General features: G+C 40.8%; 1 protein-coding gene across 2 annotated transcripts in view; it reads right to left on the bottom strand.

Annotated features, from left to right (window-relative positions):
- Positions 1 to 13,913, bottom strand: part of rims3 (regulating synaptic membrane exocytosis 3) — a 51,478-nt gene that overhangs the window by 25,954 nt on the left and 11,611 nt on the right. For both annotated transcript variants that reach the window (XM_004547828.4, XM_076879170.1), the window contains exon 2: positions 4,295 to 4,618. In XM_004547828.4, the coding sequence (XP_004547885.1) occupies positions 4,295 to 4,559 (265 nt within the window). In that variant the 5' untranslated portion in view covers positions 4,560 to 4,618. The remainder of the gene's footprint in view (positions 1 to 4,294; positions 4,619 to 13,913) is intronic.

Genomic DNA, 13,913 nt, shown 5'->3' with positions numbered 1-13,913 from the left:
ATTTTTCACTTTACCAAACAAAACCAGGCCGACAGAGTTATATAACAAAACAAATTTCAAGTACTTACATCATTTTCCAGCATTTTTTAAATTCACCAGACACTTGCACTTTGTAATTATCCCCATAACTGCTTTGATCCTCTTGCTCTTACCAGGGCAGCTGGCCTCTGGCTGGCTCTGAGCTCTGGACAGCCACTTTGCTTTTGTAAGCCTCTTTAAAGTGTCCATGTTCAGGCTGAAGGTGATTTAAGTGTCTGATTAGTTCTGTTTTTCTGAACATTTTCATGGTTGTCCCCCTACAGTTTACTTTGTCAAACTTTGTTTTTTCACTCTGCGTGAAGAGCTACCACACTAACTGCATGCTAGCGTATGAATGTGAGCATACAGCTATGTGCCTGCGCCGCTGTGCATGTGTTGCCCATGCATGGAGCAGACCAGTTCATAATCGGACTTTCATTAGGCTGAAAAGCTGGGCCCTATTTCAGGAAGCCGGTTTAGTGCAAACTCTGAGTAAGTATACCCTGAGTTAACGAAAACTCTGGGTTTTCGGTTTCACAAAGCGAGTTTAGATTAATCCTGAGTGAGTTACTATGACGACACACTCCGTGAAGCTAACCTGCCCCCTAGCAGGTTTACTTCAACTAACCCTGACCTTCTCCGCCTCTTTGTCGGAAACCTGACTGTAGGAAGTGTCAGACATGGCGTGCTCCTTCCTTGAAGAGCCAGTAGATGTTGAAGCCCAAATTCTCCGCAGAGCTCTCCGCCGGGAGAGAGTGATTAGAGCGCGTTCGGACATTTTATCATTTCCTGATGATTTCCTGTGTGAACGTTACCGTTTTTCAGCACAATCTATAATTTATTTGAATAACATCCTCAGGCCTAATATTGCTCATAAGACACATCGCGGACATTCTCTCAGTTCTGTACATATTATTTGTATTGTACTTCGGTTTTTTGCAAACGGGAGCTTTCTGTATAATATTGGTGACGCTGAGCACGTTTCCAAGGCTACCGTCTGTCGGGCAGTCAGGAATGTTAGAGTTGCACTGAAACGTCTCCTGTACTCGTTTGTGGTGTTCCCCGGTCATAGACCCACAAGATTTATCAAAGAGGGATGCCACAAAATTGCAGGTATCAGGATGACCAAAACTTAATTCATGATGTGGTGATACTTGAACTACTACTTAAATTTTACATTTATTCTCACGGTTCCCAGGCGTGATTGGCTGTATAGATGCACTCACATTCCAATCATTGCTCCTTCAGTAAATGGAGGAGACTATGTGAACAGGAAGTCTTTCCACAGCATTAATGTACAGGTACACAGTTCCCTGTAGCATTTCAAACTAACAAATTATTTCATCATAGTAATGGATGCTAATTTGTGTTCTCTGCACTGTGAAGATCATATGTGATGCTGCCAACATTATCACAAATGTGGAAGCCAACTGCTCAGCCTCTGTGAGTGGTGGTGGTGGAGGACCCCCACCTGTTTTTCTCATAATACAATTACACCTTACCTGTTTGGACTATATTTTTATATTTCATTTTTACTTGCTGCCAGGAACGTTTGGGGCCTGTTGGGTTGCACCTGCGCTCACATCACATCACAAAATAAAATGTATGAAATAAAAAATAAAATAAAATAGAATAAAATAACGTGTTAAATGGGTGGAAATCCCTAGATCAATGTTTAAATTAACACTCACGCATTGACTCTGTCGGCTATGTTTTGCCATGCATGCTCCCTTTCTTTTGCAGCTGAGGCTGTGTTACTTTTTTTCCGCAAAATTTGCATGTTATCGGCATATGCTGCCATCAAAATTTCGGCCTCAAGCACTGTAAAACACATTGACCGCGCCTCCTTTCCCTCCGTCTCCATGGTGACTCGCTTAATCTGTGCTCCACTAATCAGGGCTTTATGTATCCTCGTGTGCGCGCTTAATTTGGGGTTAAAGCAACTCCGCGTTGACTGAACTAATTGTTATCAGCCTTTCTGAAACCGAATATTCCGAGTTGGACAGTTCGGGGTTACTCAACCCCGTGTATCATTTTTAACTCTGAGTTTTCTAAACCCGCTTCCTGAAATAGGGCCCTGGTCTCTGGTTAGGGCACAAAACTGTCATATGCCAGCCGTTGGCCAATTACTCGGTGGAGTTCTAAGAATAAATCACAATTCTATGAAAAATAATATGCTTTAAGGTCCAAACTTAGCACCCCACAGAGTATCACAGTGTCAATTAATAGCCACTAGCTCAACTTGGCAATATACCATCAACTATCACAAAATGTGCATGGGGTCGTTGTAGCAACGCAGCCAAAAGTCCTGTGACATCATTTATATTCAACACCAACACCACAACAATGGAGGATGTTGAGACGATGGTATACCTGCTGCTCGTTGTATGGCTTTTTGTCAGACTCGGGAACCACTGTGCTGCTTTTTGTGTAGCCATTTCCCATATTGCTGGAATGTATTTTCATGAAGGGACTCATAGGGCTCATGACTCATTAACTGAAGCCACTGACTAGCCAAACAGTTGGATGCAGTCTGTTGATGTCACATTTTCACCTCAGATCGCTTGGAACCCTGGCCGAGTAGGTACTAAAAAAGTACCTGGTACCAGATACTACCACTTTATGGAAAGCCCTAAAAACAGCATCAACCCACGCTGGTACTAGTGGAAAAAGGCTATAAGATATCTAGGGCTAGAGTTAGGCCCCACTTGCATAGCCAAACATGCGCCATACGGCAATAACAAATTGCGAGGGGAAAATGTGCATTCTCCAACCGATTGCTGGAGCAGTCACTGTGAAATCGAATGCTCCACTCACAAAAGCCTTTAGACCGGTTAATAATGCCCACTTGTAAGCACTGTTACCCAGGGATAAGTGTGTATTCTGCAACCAGTTAGCAAGTGATTGTTGGAGGCTGCTGGGAGTCACTAGTGTTAAATTTGGCGCAAAGAGCATAGCACAACTTCTACTTTGAAGGTGAATGTTCTCCGGTTTGTGCTACACCTTTTTTGGTTTCAAAACAGCTTAAAAAATAAATGGCAAGTGTTTGCAGATGAGTCAACGCCGTCTATTGTGAAATCTTTCAATTGCACAGTTTTGTCTGACTGACAAATATACACAACTGAGCAGGTACAATAAATACGTATTTGACATTTTTGTTTAAAATAAAGCGCTTATATAATTTAAAGTACCGGTAAAAACACGCTGCTGCACAAAGCAGCAGAGAGCCAGATCTTGTGATATATTTCAACACTTACACAGAATTAGACACAGACGGTGTACAGCTAGGCAAGAAGAAAGAAAGAAACATGCAGACACGAACACTCTGTTCTGTAAAAGTTACAGTTTGATGTGCTGAGACGAGAAACAGAATGTGTAAGAGGACACGAGGAGATGAACAACTTCTTTCATACTGACAGATAGAGGAATGAAAAAGAAAAAAGGAAAAATTTGGCTGCACTCAAATAAGATGCATCCCCTGCTCCCCTTGCCCCTCCTGCCCATGCCTCTCAGCCTTTACAAAGTCTCAGTGTGTGACATGTTTTTCTTATTTTCCACCAGGAAAGAGTAGGTTTGTGTTCGCCACTGAGGCGCAAAGTGAGAAACGCTTTTCTTGCAGCTGCACAGGATCTGTAATTATACGCCGCAGGAGACGCATTAGAACATAATGCCGCTACCAAACAATCACCATGCGTACTTGCTGCTGCCGCTGCAAACCCGCTGCAGAGTTCAACACGCGGCGACGCTCACAAATGTGCTGCAGCCTTTCAAAAAGGACTCGCTACAATACTAACACCTTAAAAGATAAAGCTTGTTCAATCAAATACTGTAGCTGTCAAAATAACCCCAGATACACTTTAGAGTGGATTATGCTAATGTTAACTATAATAATAATTATTCTGTTATAACAGTTTTAGTGTCATTTTAACAATTGCAGCAAGGTATTTAAATCAATTTAAAGGAACAAGGGTTAAAGAAAATTCAGGAGGATAAAAATGATCCTCCTTCCTCTTCGAAATAACAAAACCCCAATTTTAAAAAGAATCTAAAATCTTCAAACTTTTAAAATCACAATAAAACAGATGGGGAGAGACCAAGGTTAGAACTAAGGAAAGGATACAGAAAGAAAAAACAGAAGCTATGAGGATGACGGCTGGGGAAATGAGGAAAAACAGATGAATTTGCCTTGGTGAAAGTGTCAGAAAGGTGGAATCAGAAAGTGAACATACATAGAGAGAACGACTGACAGATTAAGTAGTTTAGACTGTAAACTGACCTTGCTGGTTGAGCTGCTGTGTGCTCTTGCTCCACTGTGACAACCCCACAATGGCCACCATCTTGGCACCCAAACTGGAGCGCCGCTTCTTAGTCCCAGTCAGTGATGCAGAGTCTGGGCCCCCGCTGCCAGGACTTTTCTCCAGGCTGTACATGGCCCCTGAGATACTGGAGGAGCGCACCACGTTCCGGGCAGCCGTGCTCAGCCCGCTCAAGCCACTCATCCCTCCCGGGCGGGGCACCTCCACGGAGCTGCTGAGCATCATGGTCCTGTTGGACTGGAGGGCCGATGGGCTGGGGGGGGAGAAGGGGCCGGAAAGTTTGGCTTGACAAAAGAGACGAGAGAGGACAGAGAGTCAGGTGATCGTGAAAGAACAAATAGGGGAGAAGAGCTCAAATAAAAGGACGTCTTGACGTGCAGTGTGTCTCATAAAACACAGTGGAAAAGCTTGTCTTACAGCCGCAGCAGCAGCTCCCCGGGGCTGAAGGACACCAAGTTTCGATTTCAACCACAGTTTGGTTTTACACACTTACTGCAGAGGCAGAAAAAATGAGTTCTTACACCATAAAAGACACAGTGAAAAAGTGAAAAGCTCTAAAAAGTCTTTTTCATCTTCAACAGTTTTGAAAACTGAGAAAACAAAGAACACAAAGGTCAGCAGGCGAGGACAGTGCAGATGGCAGCACACTGTCCAAGTGAGGTAAACTATATCTGTGGCATCACACATACTCACGCACACAAATGTCAGGACTGGCCTGCTGTTGAGGGGTGACCCTGTCAGCTGGTATTTGTCTCCTGTATTTTTTTTAATCTTTTTTTTTTTTTTTTGTCTGACCTTAAACAGCGACAGATGATAAACTCCAGAGCCAAGTCATCACTGGCTGGCTGAATCATGGCAGTGCGCGCGTGTACTCGCTCGCCAAACTCTGATCACCTTTGTATTCTCAAACTGATGTGTACGCCACCTTTTGTACTGGCAGAGGTACAATTCTACTAATAAAACTTTTTTTCACTAGCTATTAAATGGGATTCAGCCATTGCTTACACCTGCAGTTGTGTTAAGCCAAAAAAAAAAAAAAAACATCTGTGACTTGGGACCTTCTTTAACTCTGCTCCTTTTCTCTCCCATCACAAGAGCGATCATACGGAGGCTAAACCGACAGCCTGGAGGCACATTAAATATGTAGTTGTGCTGTGGCCGACATTGTGCTTTTATACTCACCCTAAATATTTCTTGTTCATCACTGCGCATTTTCTATAACGCTTATCTCATTGCCTCATAAAATTTGTATCACATATCACACTCAGGTAGCTTAGATGCCTAAACTTAAAGTAATGCAGATGAGAACTAGGTTAAGACAGTCAGAATTACATCACTTCGACACATCTATTGAACCTTAGAAGATAGCTCTCTTTCAAATGACAATGGCACAAATAAATGTAAAACAAAAAGAAAAGAGCGGTTTGGCCACCCTTTCTTTTGCAAATTTAAGACCTCACAGTAGGATAATATACTGCATTAATTTAGAGCCTTAGAGCTTTCAACCAAGTGCCCCCTTGTCTTTGGGTCTCTTTCTCCCGGACCTAACTCACAATACTGATTCTCTCCCGATCTTTAAAGCCAGTCATAAAACACATATTTTATTTAAAAATGGCCTATTCTGTTTGAATTTGAGGTTATGATGTATTAGCTTTTTATTCTATGGCGTTTCTTAACTACTTTATGTATACTGTGACTTTGGTAAGTAATTCCTTGTCAGGTGTTCTTATTTAAAGGTGAAAGTCATCTGTACATGAAATGTATTATTAGTAGTAGTAGTATTATCCTATCACAGCACTTCACTCTCAGACTGTAGGCTTACTTGTTTTTCCTAGAGTTTTGAAAAGTAAGAGCCTTTAGCTGTCAGGAGACAGACAGCATCTCTACTTTCAAGATCAGGCTTCGAAGTTTTTCATATTTGATAAAGCAAATACTTAGAGTTGGATCAGCTGCCACAGGCTTAGGCGTGCCAGAAGATTTCCCATAATGCAATGAGCACCTCTTCTCCACTTCCCTCTTTTCAGTCCCCGCGTGTTTAAATGCCATGATTGCATGCCATTGAGTTTTGTCTTCTCTCTCCAATGGCTTCTGTTTGGTCCTTTGTTTCACATAGCTGCCCCTCACTGAGCCTGGTTGTGCCGAGGTCTCTTCTTCTTCCTTCCCACTGTCACCTAGTCCTCCTCATAGGGCATCTATTATTCTAACATCTTTACAGTCTAAAGCACTTGGAGGCGATTGTTGTTGTGAATTGGTGCTATATAAACAGAACTGAATTAAATTGACTTTGCCTCCCTGTGACTTTATTTACTTCCCAATGGTGAAACGCAGTGAGGTCCAGCACACATCAGAGGAATAAATACAAATGTGGTTTTAGGGCTTTTTTGTTTGTTTGTTTTTTTACAGAGTGATCCGAAAACTGCAAGCACGCTTATAACATTGCAGAGGTGCATGAGAAGATCATCTTAAGAGAAAGATCAGTCCAAGTGTATGTATAAGGTAAGGTTTTGGATTTTTAATAGAGTAATGTCTGGGATTTTTGGTCTTCTCGCATATGATGCTAAATGAAACAATTAACTCAGGACAACAATCCTTCATCTCAATTCAGCCAGACCTATTGGAGCAGCAGAATACAGTTAATCATTCCTTACAATTGTACTACAACCACTGTGATGTCACAGTGATGCATAGTAATGTGTTTGACGCACTGCAGCTGAAATTGCCCTCTTTTAAGCAGTTTTAATCGCCCTGTCCTACCATGTTTACCATGCATGTTTAGCATGCTACAATGTGCTAGCCTAATCTGATGGTATAGGAGAGCTATGGAGTTCCTCAATGTCAGTAGAATTCATCATTTTAGGATTTTAAATGTCAGTGGAAAACTTCATGGAAATCCTTCTATTCATTATTGCCAAAAAAGCAGTGGAAATTTCCGTCTCTCCAGCCGTCCCACATGTGTGGCTAAAAGACTCAGTCGGTGATCGCTGGAAATGGCACAAAATGAGTTTACTATTAAAACATCCCCACAGCTGGAAATCATAAATAATATATACATACATGCAGTAAAATATGCCCTTTATGCATTTTTGGAAGAGAATACATGTAAAAGCAGTGTGTTTCATTTGTCTGCGTGAATCATTCTCCCAACCACTTTCTGCCACGTCACCATAAGCCCAAAGTAGCTGGCTGATTTTTAGAAGAAAACAAAGCAAAAAAATGACCAGAATAGGCAAAGTGGATTATTTTGAGGAACAATGAACTGATGTAGCAAAGGGCAGATTTTGGTATTTTGTAATGAAAGTCATAATAATAAGCTGAAGAGGGGGAGGAGGAGGTTGAGGCAGCGGGTCTGCATGCTTTGACATTTGTTACTGAGAGGAAACAGAGGCAGCAGGAGGGGGAGGAGCAGGGGCTTGAAAACAGAAATCCAGGTGAACATGTACTCCCTGTATATTCTTCTCATGTCTTTCTCCTTTTCCCCTCTCTTCTCTTCTCTCCTTTTTCTCTATTCCAGCTCTCTCTTTTCTGGCTCTCTTGGAACATGCAGTGATAGAGCGGGAGAAAATGAGGATAGGATAGAGATAGAGAGAAGGCTGCGAGAGATAAATAGAATAACTGTGGGTTTTAGAGAGGACACACAAGAAAAGTGAAGGAAATGAAAGGATGGGGACTGAAACGTGGGAGGATGAGAGATGCTTCATAATGAATGGACAGTGTAAAAAAGGGGGGGAAACTGCACAAAGCTGCAGTCTGATCTGTGTGAAATAATGGAGAGAAGGAAAGAGGAGAGGGAGAAGAATATGACACTGACAGTGACAGTAACTGAGACATCTATCCCAGCCTCCTTATTCTTTCTAATGAGATCTTCCACAGTATCAGTGAGTGTGGATCACAGGCTTAAATGTGACACAAGCTAAACTGAATGTGTGCTTCATATATGTTAATTTGCTACATTAATGTATTGCATTAGAAGCTAACAAAAGTAAGTATGTTTGTTTCTTTTTCACAAACAAAGAGTTAGAAACAGGCTGTACATACAATCAGTTACAATTCATTATTACTTATTTTCATTCGTTATTAATAATCTCGGACTCTCTTCCACCGCGTGTCTTTTGTCCTGTCTTCCTCCCCTCACCCACAACCAGTCATAACAGGTGACTGTGCCTCCCTGAGTCTGGTTCTGCTGGAGGCTTCTTCCTGTTAAAAGGGAGTTTTTCCTTTCCACTGTTACCAAAATGCTTACTCATAGGGGGTCATCTGGTTGTTGGGGGTTTCGCTTTTTTCTCTGTATTTTTGCAGGGTCTTTAAAATTTAAAGCATCTTGAGGCAACTGTAGTTGTTATTTGGTGCTAACTAAAAATTTGAAAACACACTTGATATAGAAACCAGCTCTGCAAAGTGGAGCCAATTCAGAAGGGACTTTAATCTGTGTTCATTGTAGTACCCAGCAAGGGGAAAACTAATCTGCTTGTCGAAACGACCTCAGTTGAATTGGCAATCATGCTCTTAAGGAGAGTAAAATAGAAGATGAAAAAGAATATTATTTTGGGTTTGCTTACATCGTGATTAACAAGCCATGTGAGATTCACATTCATGTCATTCAGATTCACCCATCTGGTTTAAAATAAAACAACAACAAAAACCCACAAGACAAAATACTGTCTCTGTTTTAAGGCTTCAGAAATGGACTTCCAGTGGGTGGCGTCACTGTGGCTAAATCCATCTTTTATATACAGCTATGGTTCAGAATCAATGTCTTAAGCACTTCTCCACTTCCTTACACTGTACCTTAAATATAGAGCCATGAGACGTTATCTTAGCCCAGCGTTGCAAAAAGACTGCAGAAACAGCATACCTGTCTCAGTCCATATATAGTAAATCTGCCTACCAGCAGTTCTGGTTGTCTCCAGTGGTTTCCTGGCAACCAAGTCAAATGGTTTGGGATACCACGTAACTGCTACCCCCACAGTTTGTTTCAACTGTCAAATCTTTGTCGCATACCACACATCCCTCATTCTTTGCTCATTTCCTACCTATCAAAAAAACCCTTAACCTCCTAAACAGCCACACATTTTCGGTTTTTACATTTTGTTTTGTTAAACAAAGCAGACATAATGATGAGCTTTAAAGTCACTAAGGCTACGTTCACACTGCAGGTCTTAATGCTCAATTCCAATTTTCTGTCTGCTTGTTCACACTACAAATAAAATGTGACAGCAAACGCGCTCTAGTGTGAACCCTCAAAGCCGCCCGCGTGCGCAAAAGAAGACGTCACACACAACGCGCTCTGTTTAGACCCAGACCAAACAGTATTGTTTGACTGATGGCCGTTAATATAAAGACTTGTTTCCCAATTTTACTTTAAGTTATAACGTTATTTTGTTATTTACATATGGCCTAATAATTATCCTTATTGCTGTTTTAGAGGAGCGGTGCTTCAAAGGATAGTTGCAGATTTCTGTCAGAACCTGCAGATTATACAGTACAAATAAAATGTTCACGTTTCTCCAACGTTGTCTTCCAAACAGTTTCACTAACATCTACACTGGATGGCCAGGAAGCATTCGCGATGACATAAAAGACGGATTTAATGCGACATGACCATTTAAACAGCAGTCGCTTCTAAAACATCAGATATGTATCGGATTCAGCACCGCATACGAAAGTGACCCAGTTCGGTGCACACCATTGTTTTTCTTGTGACATTACCAATAAGTTTGATGTGTCACATGGCCCTCTTCCTATTGAAAAAACAAAAGTTGTATCCAAGATGGCCGACTTCTAAATGGCCACCATGGTCACCACCCATCTTGAGGAGTTTGCCCCCTCACATATACTAATGTGCCACAAACAGGACTGATTGGAATGATTTTTTTTCCCTTACAGTGTGCCATGATGTATCAAGCCAAACAAAATATAATACATTTAAAGTGGGTCAGATCATTTCAGTAATAAGTAATTCTTTTGTTCGTTTGTATACTGCAGTGACATGGTTACACCACCTAACATTCTTTCAGTCTGTCTACTTCTAAAATCTAAGATATAATGTCACCGCTCAATATGGCACTATGCACCTGTCCCCATACAGCGTTTTCCTCAACCTACAGGCAGACTCAGAGCCCATCCATCCTCATCTCTATGTCAGACAGCTCCCTCGCCATATGTCTCTGTGCTCTCTAACTTCTCATCTCAAAGCTCATTTATTTCCCCTCCTGTCAGCAAACCACCCTCTCCGCCCATTCTGGTGGCTCTGAGCTCACCCTCCACACCTCAACATAACCCGTCTCCAGCCCGCAGAACCCCTAGCTTTCACTTATTAAAGTGCATCAGGTGGAGTCAAGTAAAAGTTTATATCTATAGTACATTTTAACAACCTCAATTGATCAAAGTGTTGTACATGTTATACAAAACATACACTAGACATAACAGTTACTAAATTAACAATAAATATACCGTACAACTCATCCGGTAAAATAAAGTGAATAAGACTGCTTAGTCAAAGCCAGGGTACCCTTCTCAACTGGAACTGAAAGCAAACGGGAATAAGTAGGTTTTCAACTTTATTTAAAAAACAAAAAACAAAAACCTCTTTCACTCCCCTAAGGTTAAATATGACTTAAAGTTAGCATGTCAAAACCAATTCACTGTTTCGTTCTTTACCTTTTTTTAGGCTTTTGTGCAAAGTCTTTTTCTGCCCTGTGCCTTCACATGTTTTTAACACAGATTAGAGAAGCATCCATTAAAATATGAATTTGATGGTCCTCTCATTTAGCTTTCAGTAACAACACAAAGCATATTTACCGATGTTCACGTGTTTCACAGTTAACAGCTTATTTTGGTAGTTAACTGGTCAGAAAGGCCCATAAAAAAACAAGGAGAGCATTTATATATTCAATTGAGTTCAATTCAATTCAGTTTTACTTATATAGATCCCAACAACAGTCGCCTCAGGGCGCTTTATATTGTAATTAAGAGACCCTATAGTAATACAAAGGAAATCCCAACAATCAAATGACCCCCAATGAGCAAGTAGTTGGTGACAGTGTGAAGGAAAAAACTCCTTTTTAACAGGAAGAAACCTTGGGCTGAACCAGGCACCTGGAGGTGTAACCAGCTGGGGCAGAGAGGAGGAAAATAGGATCAAAGACACAACAGGACAAATGACAGATACACTTCATGTTTTGAGTCTTCCAGGTTTAAACTAATATCAGCTTCCAGAAAACCATGTAAAGAACCAAAAACAAAACTGGACTGTTTATAGGCAGCATAATTCAGCTGCTGAAAGAAAGCCCAGAGAAACAAAGGAGCGGGGGAAAAAACTTCTCTTTTCTCTTCCTCTCGTAAAATGCCACAACCTTGTAATTAGATATGGCTGAGCAATCCATTAATGGTCTCTTAAAAGTTGCTCTCTACTATGCAGACTACACTGGCCGTGCACTTAATTAATTGGCAATTTAGCAGCAGTGTAGATATTAAAGATTTACTGTACAGTAGGTGTGAGTGTGTCATCAGGTGACTCACCCCTCAATGTAAACTGACCCCGATAAACAATCTTACCTATTTTAACTTGTCTTTTCTCATCTGCTAATGCTGTTACTATTTACTCCCTCTGCTGATAGTTATTACTGTTTTTAGTTAGCTTATATTATTTTCTAAGAGACATATCTATTTTCATGCATCCTTGCCAAAAGCTTTTGGCTGAATTTTCCCACATGGGACAGTGAAGGGTAAAGTGAGCTAGATCACAACTAAATTAATATGGGGGAGTATATTAATTAAGACAGTGTTGTTCATTTGATATCAGTCAGATGACATCAGGCATTTAGAGGCACACAATACACAACTTACACTATGACAACCAGATGTTAACTATAAAGAGCGTGTATATTACTGAAGTGGATAACAGCTGTCCTGGCTAACAGCACTTTTTGGTTCATTTTAGAGATGACATGATACCACTTTTTTATGTCAGATACCGATACCGATATCATAAATTTGGATATCTGCCGATACCGATATGAATCCGATAGTGTTTTTTTAATCAATAAAACTGTTTTTTAATATCTTGCTGCATTTTGTATAAGTTCATACTCAAATTTAAAAAAAAATAACTCTAAAGATATTCTGTTATACCTGTATGCAAAAAAATACACTGCACCCAAAATATTTCATAATTCAGCAATACTGATCAGTCTAATAAACTTAAACCTACACCATCCTCCCTATTCTGGTATTTTAAAGAGTAATTAGCGTAAATATTAAGCAACCTAACTAACAGGGTTCCAACTCCCAGCAACAACAAAAAAAAGGGAACCACCCCCCACGCTCCACCTCATGATGCTTAATCAACGTAATCAACCTTAATTTGATGCAGTGTGAAAAAAAATGCACCAAAATCAATTATTTTTCAAGAAATATTAAATAGATTCAACATCTTTCTTCTACAGAATTGCAGACTGCACAGTTGTTGCCTTTCCAAAGGAAACTTAATAGTTACTATATACAGTAATGGACTTCTATTCATTTTACATCAAATTAAAACTTTGGGTGTAAGATTCAGATAATTATTTAATACAAGCGAGAATAAGAAAGAAAAGTATGTATTTTTGCCCCCTTTTCCCTGTTAATGCCCTACCTGCCCCCTTGGCTAAACTTTGCTAGATCCGCCCCTGCACAGTTACCAGCCGTCAGCTACGTAGAAAAAGATCCTGGTGTAGAAAGTAACATTAAATAGATTCTAACAACAGCTTATCAAGGTTAAACGTGCTGCTGTTGTTTATCCGCTGGTTTCCTCTTTCTGGTGCAAAGTGGGTGATAAACAAACAAGAGAGACGGAGTCGCGACAGAAAAGCCGATCAGCTGATCATTGATCAGTTTCACGATTGAAGTAGCAGCACGAGAGGGAGGGAGACAGAAGAAGCAGTCGATCCATATATCGGTTGTTAAGCTTAACGCTGGAATGCTTTACAAACATTCAGAGATGAACTTACACACTTGCTTTACTTCTCTCTGGGATAACTTTGTCGGAGATGAAATGCCGGGTTGGTAGCAAGGCTCCAAATGCTCAACCAGACCACCGACAGGTCTTGCACGCCACAGCCGCTCTATCACGTGATGCATACTGCTCCGACGTGCTAAGGTTATGAGCCGAGTTACGCCATGTCACAAGTTTTGTGAGGTGCTTTCGTTATATTTAATGGATTGGATTACATTTTTTATTTCTCTGCGATATCCGATCCAGTAATTTAGGCCAGTATCGGACCGATACCGATATGTAATATCTGATCGGTCCATAGTTCATTTCATTATAAATTAAGGAACTGTGCAGATAAAATTCCATCCAGCACAGAAATTGATATCTGAATTCTGACTAAAGGAACAACATGCCAACTGATTAAAAAAAAAAAAAAACAGAATCTGAGTTTGTCATTGTTCCCTGTGTCTCCTCGGGATGTTGTTGTTGTAATCTCTCTCTCTTGCTCTCCTCTGCCAGGGTGGAACTCATTGCGGGTTCCAGCAAATAATCACGCACCTGCTTCTTGTTCTCCGGACACTCCAGCTACTACTTAAGGTGATGGCTCA

Source organism: Maylandia zebra, linkage group LG22, assembly GCF_041146795.1.
Source record: "Maylandia zebra isolate NMK-2024a linkage group LG22, Mzebra_GT3a, whole genome shotgun sequence".
NCBI lineage: Eukaryota > Metazoa > Chordata > Actinopteri > Cichliformes > Cichlidae > Maylandia > Maylandia zebra.
The sequence above is the reverse complement of the archived record's forward strand: the minus strand, read 5'-3'. Positions and strand labels throughout refer to the sequence as shown.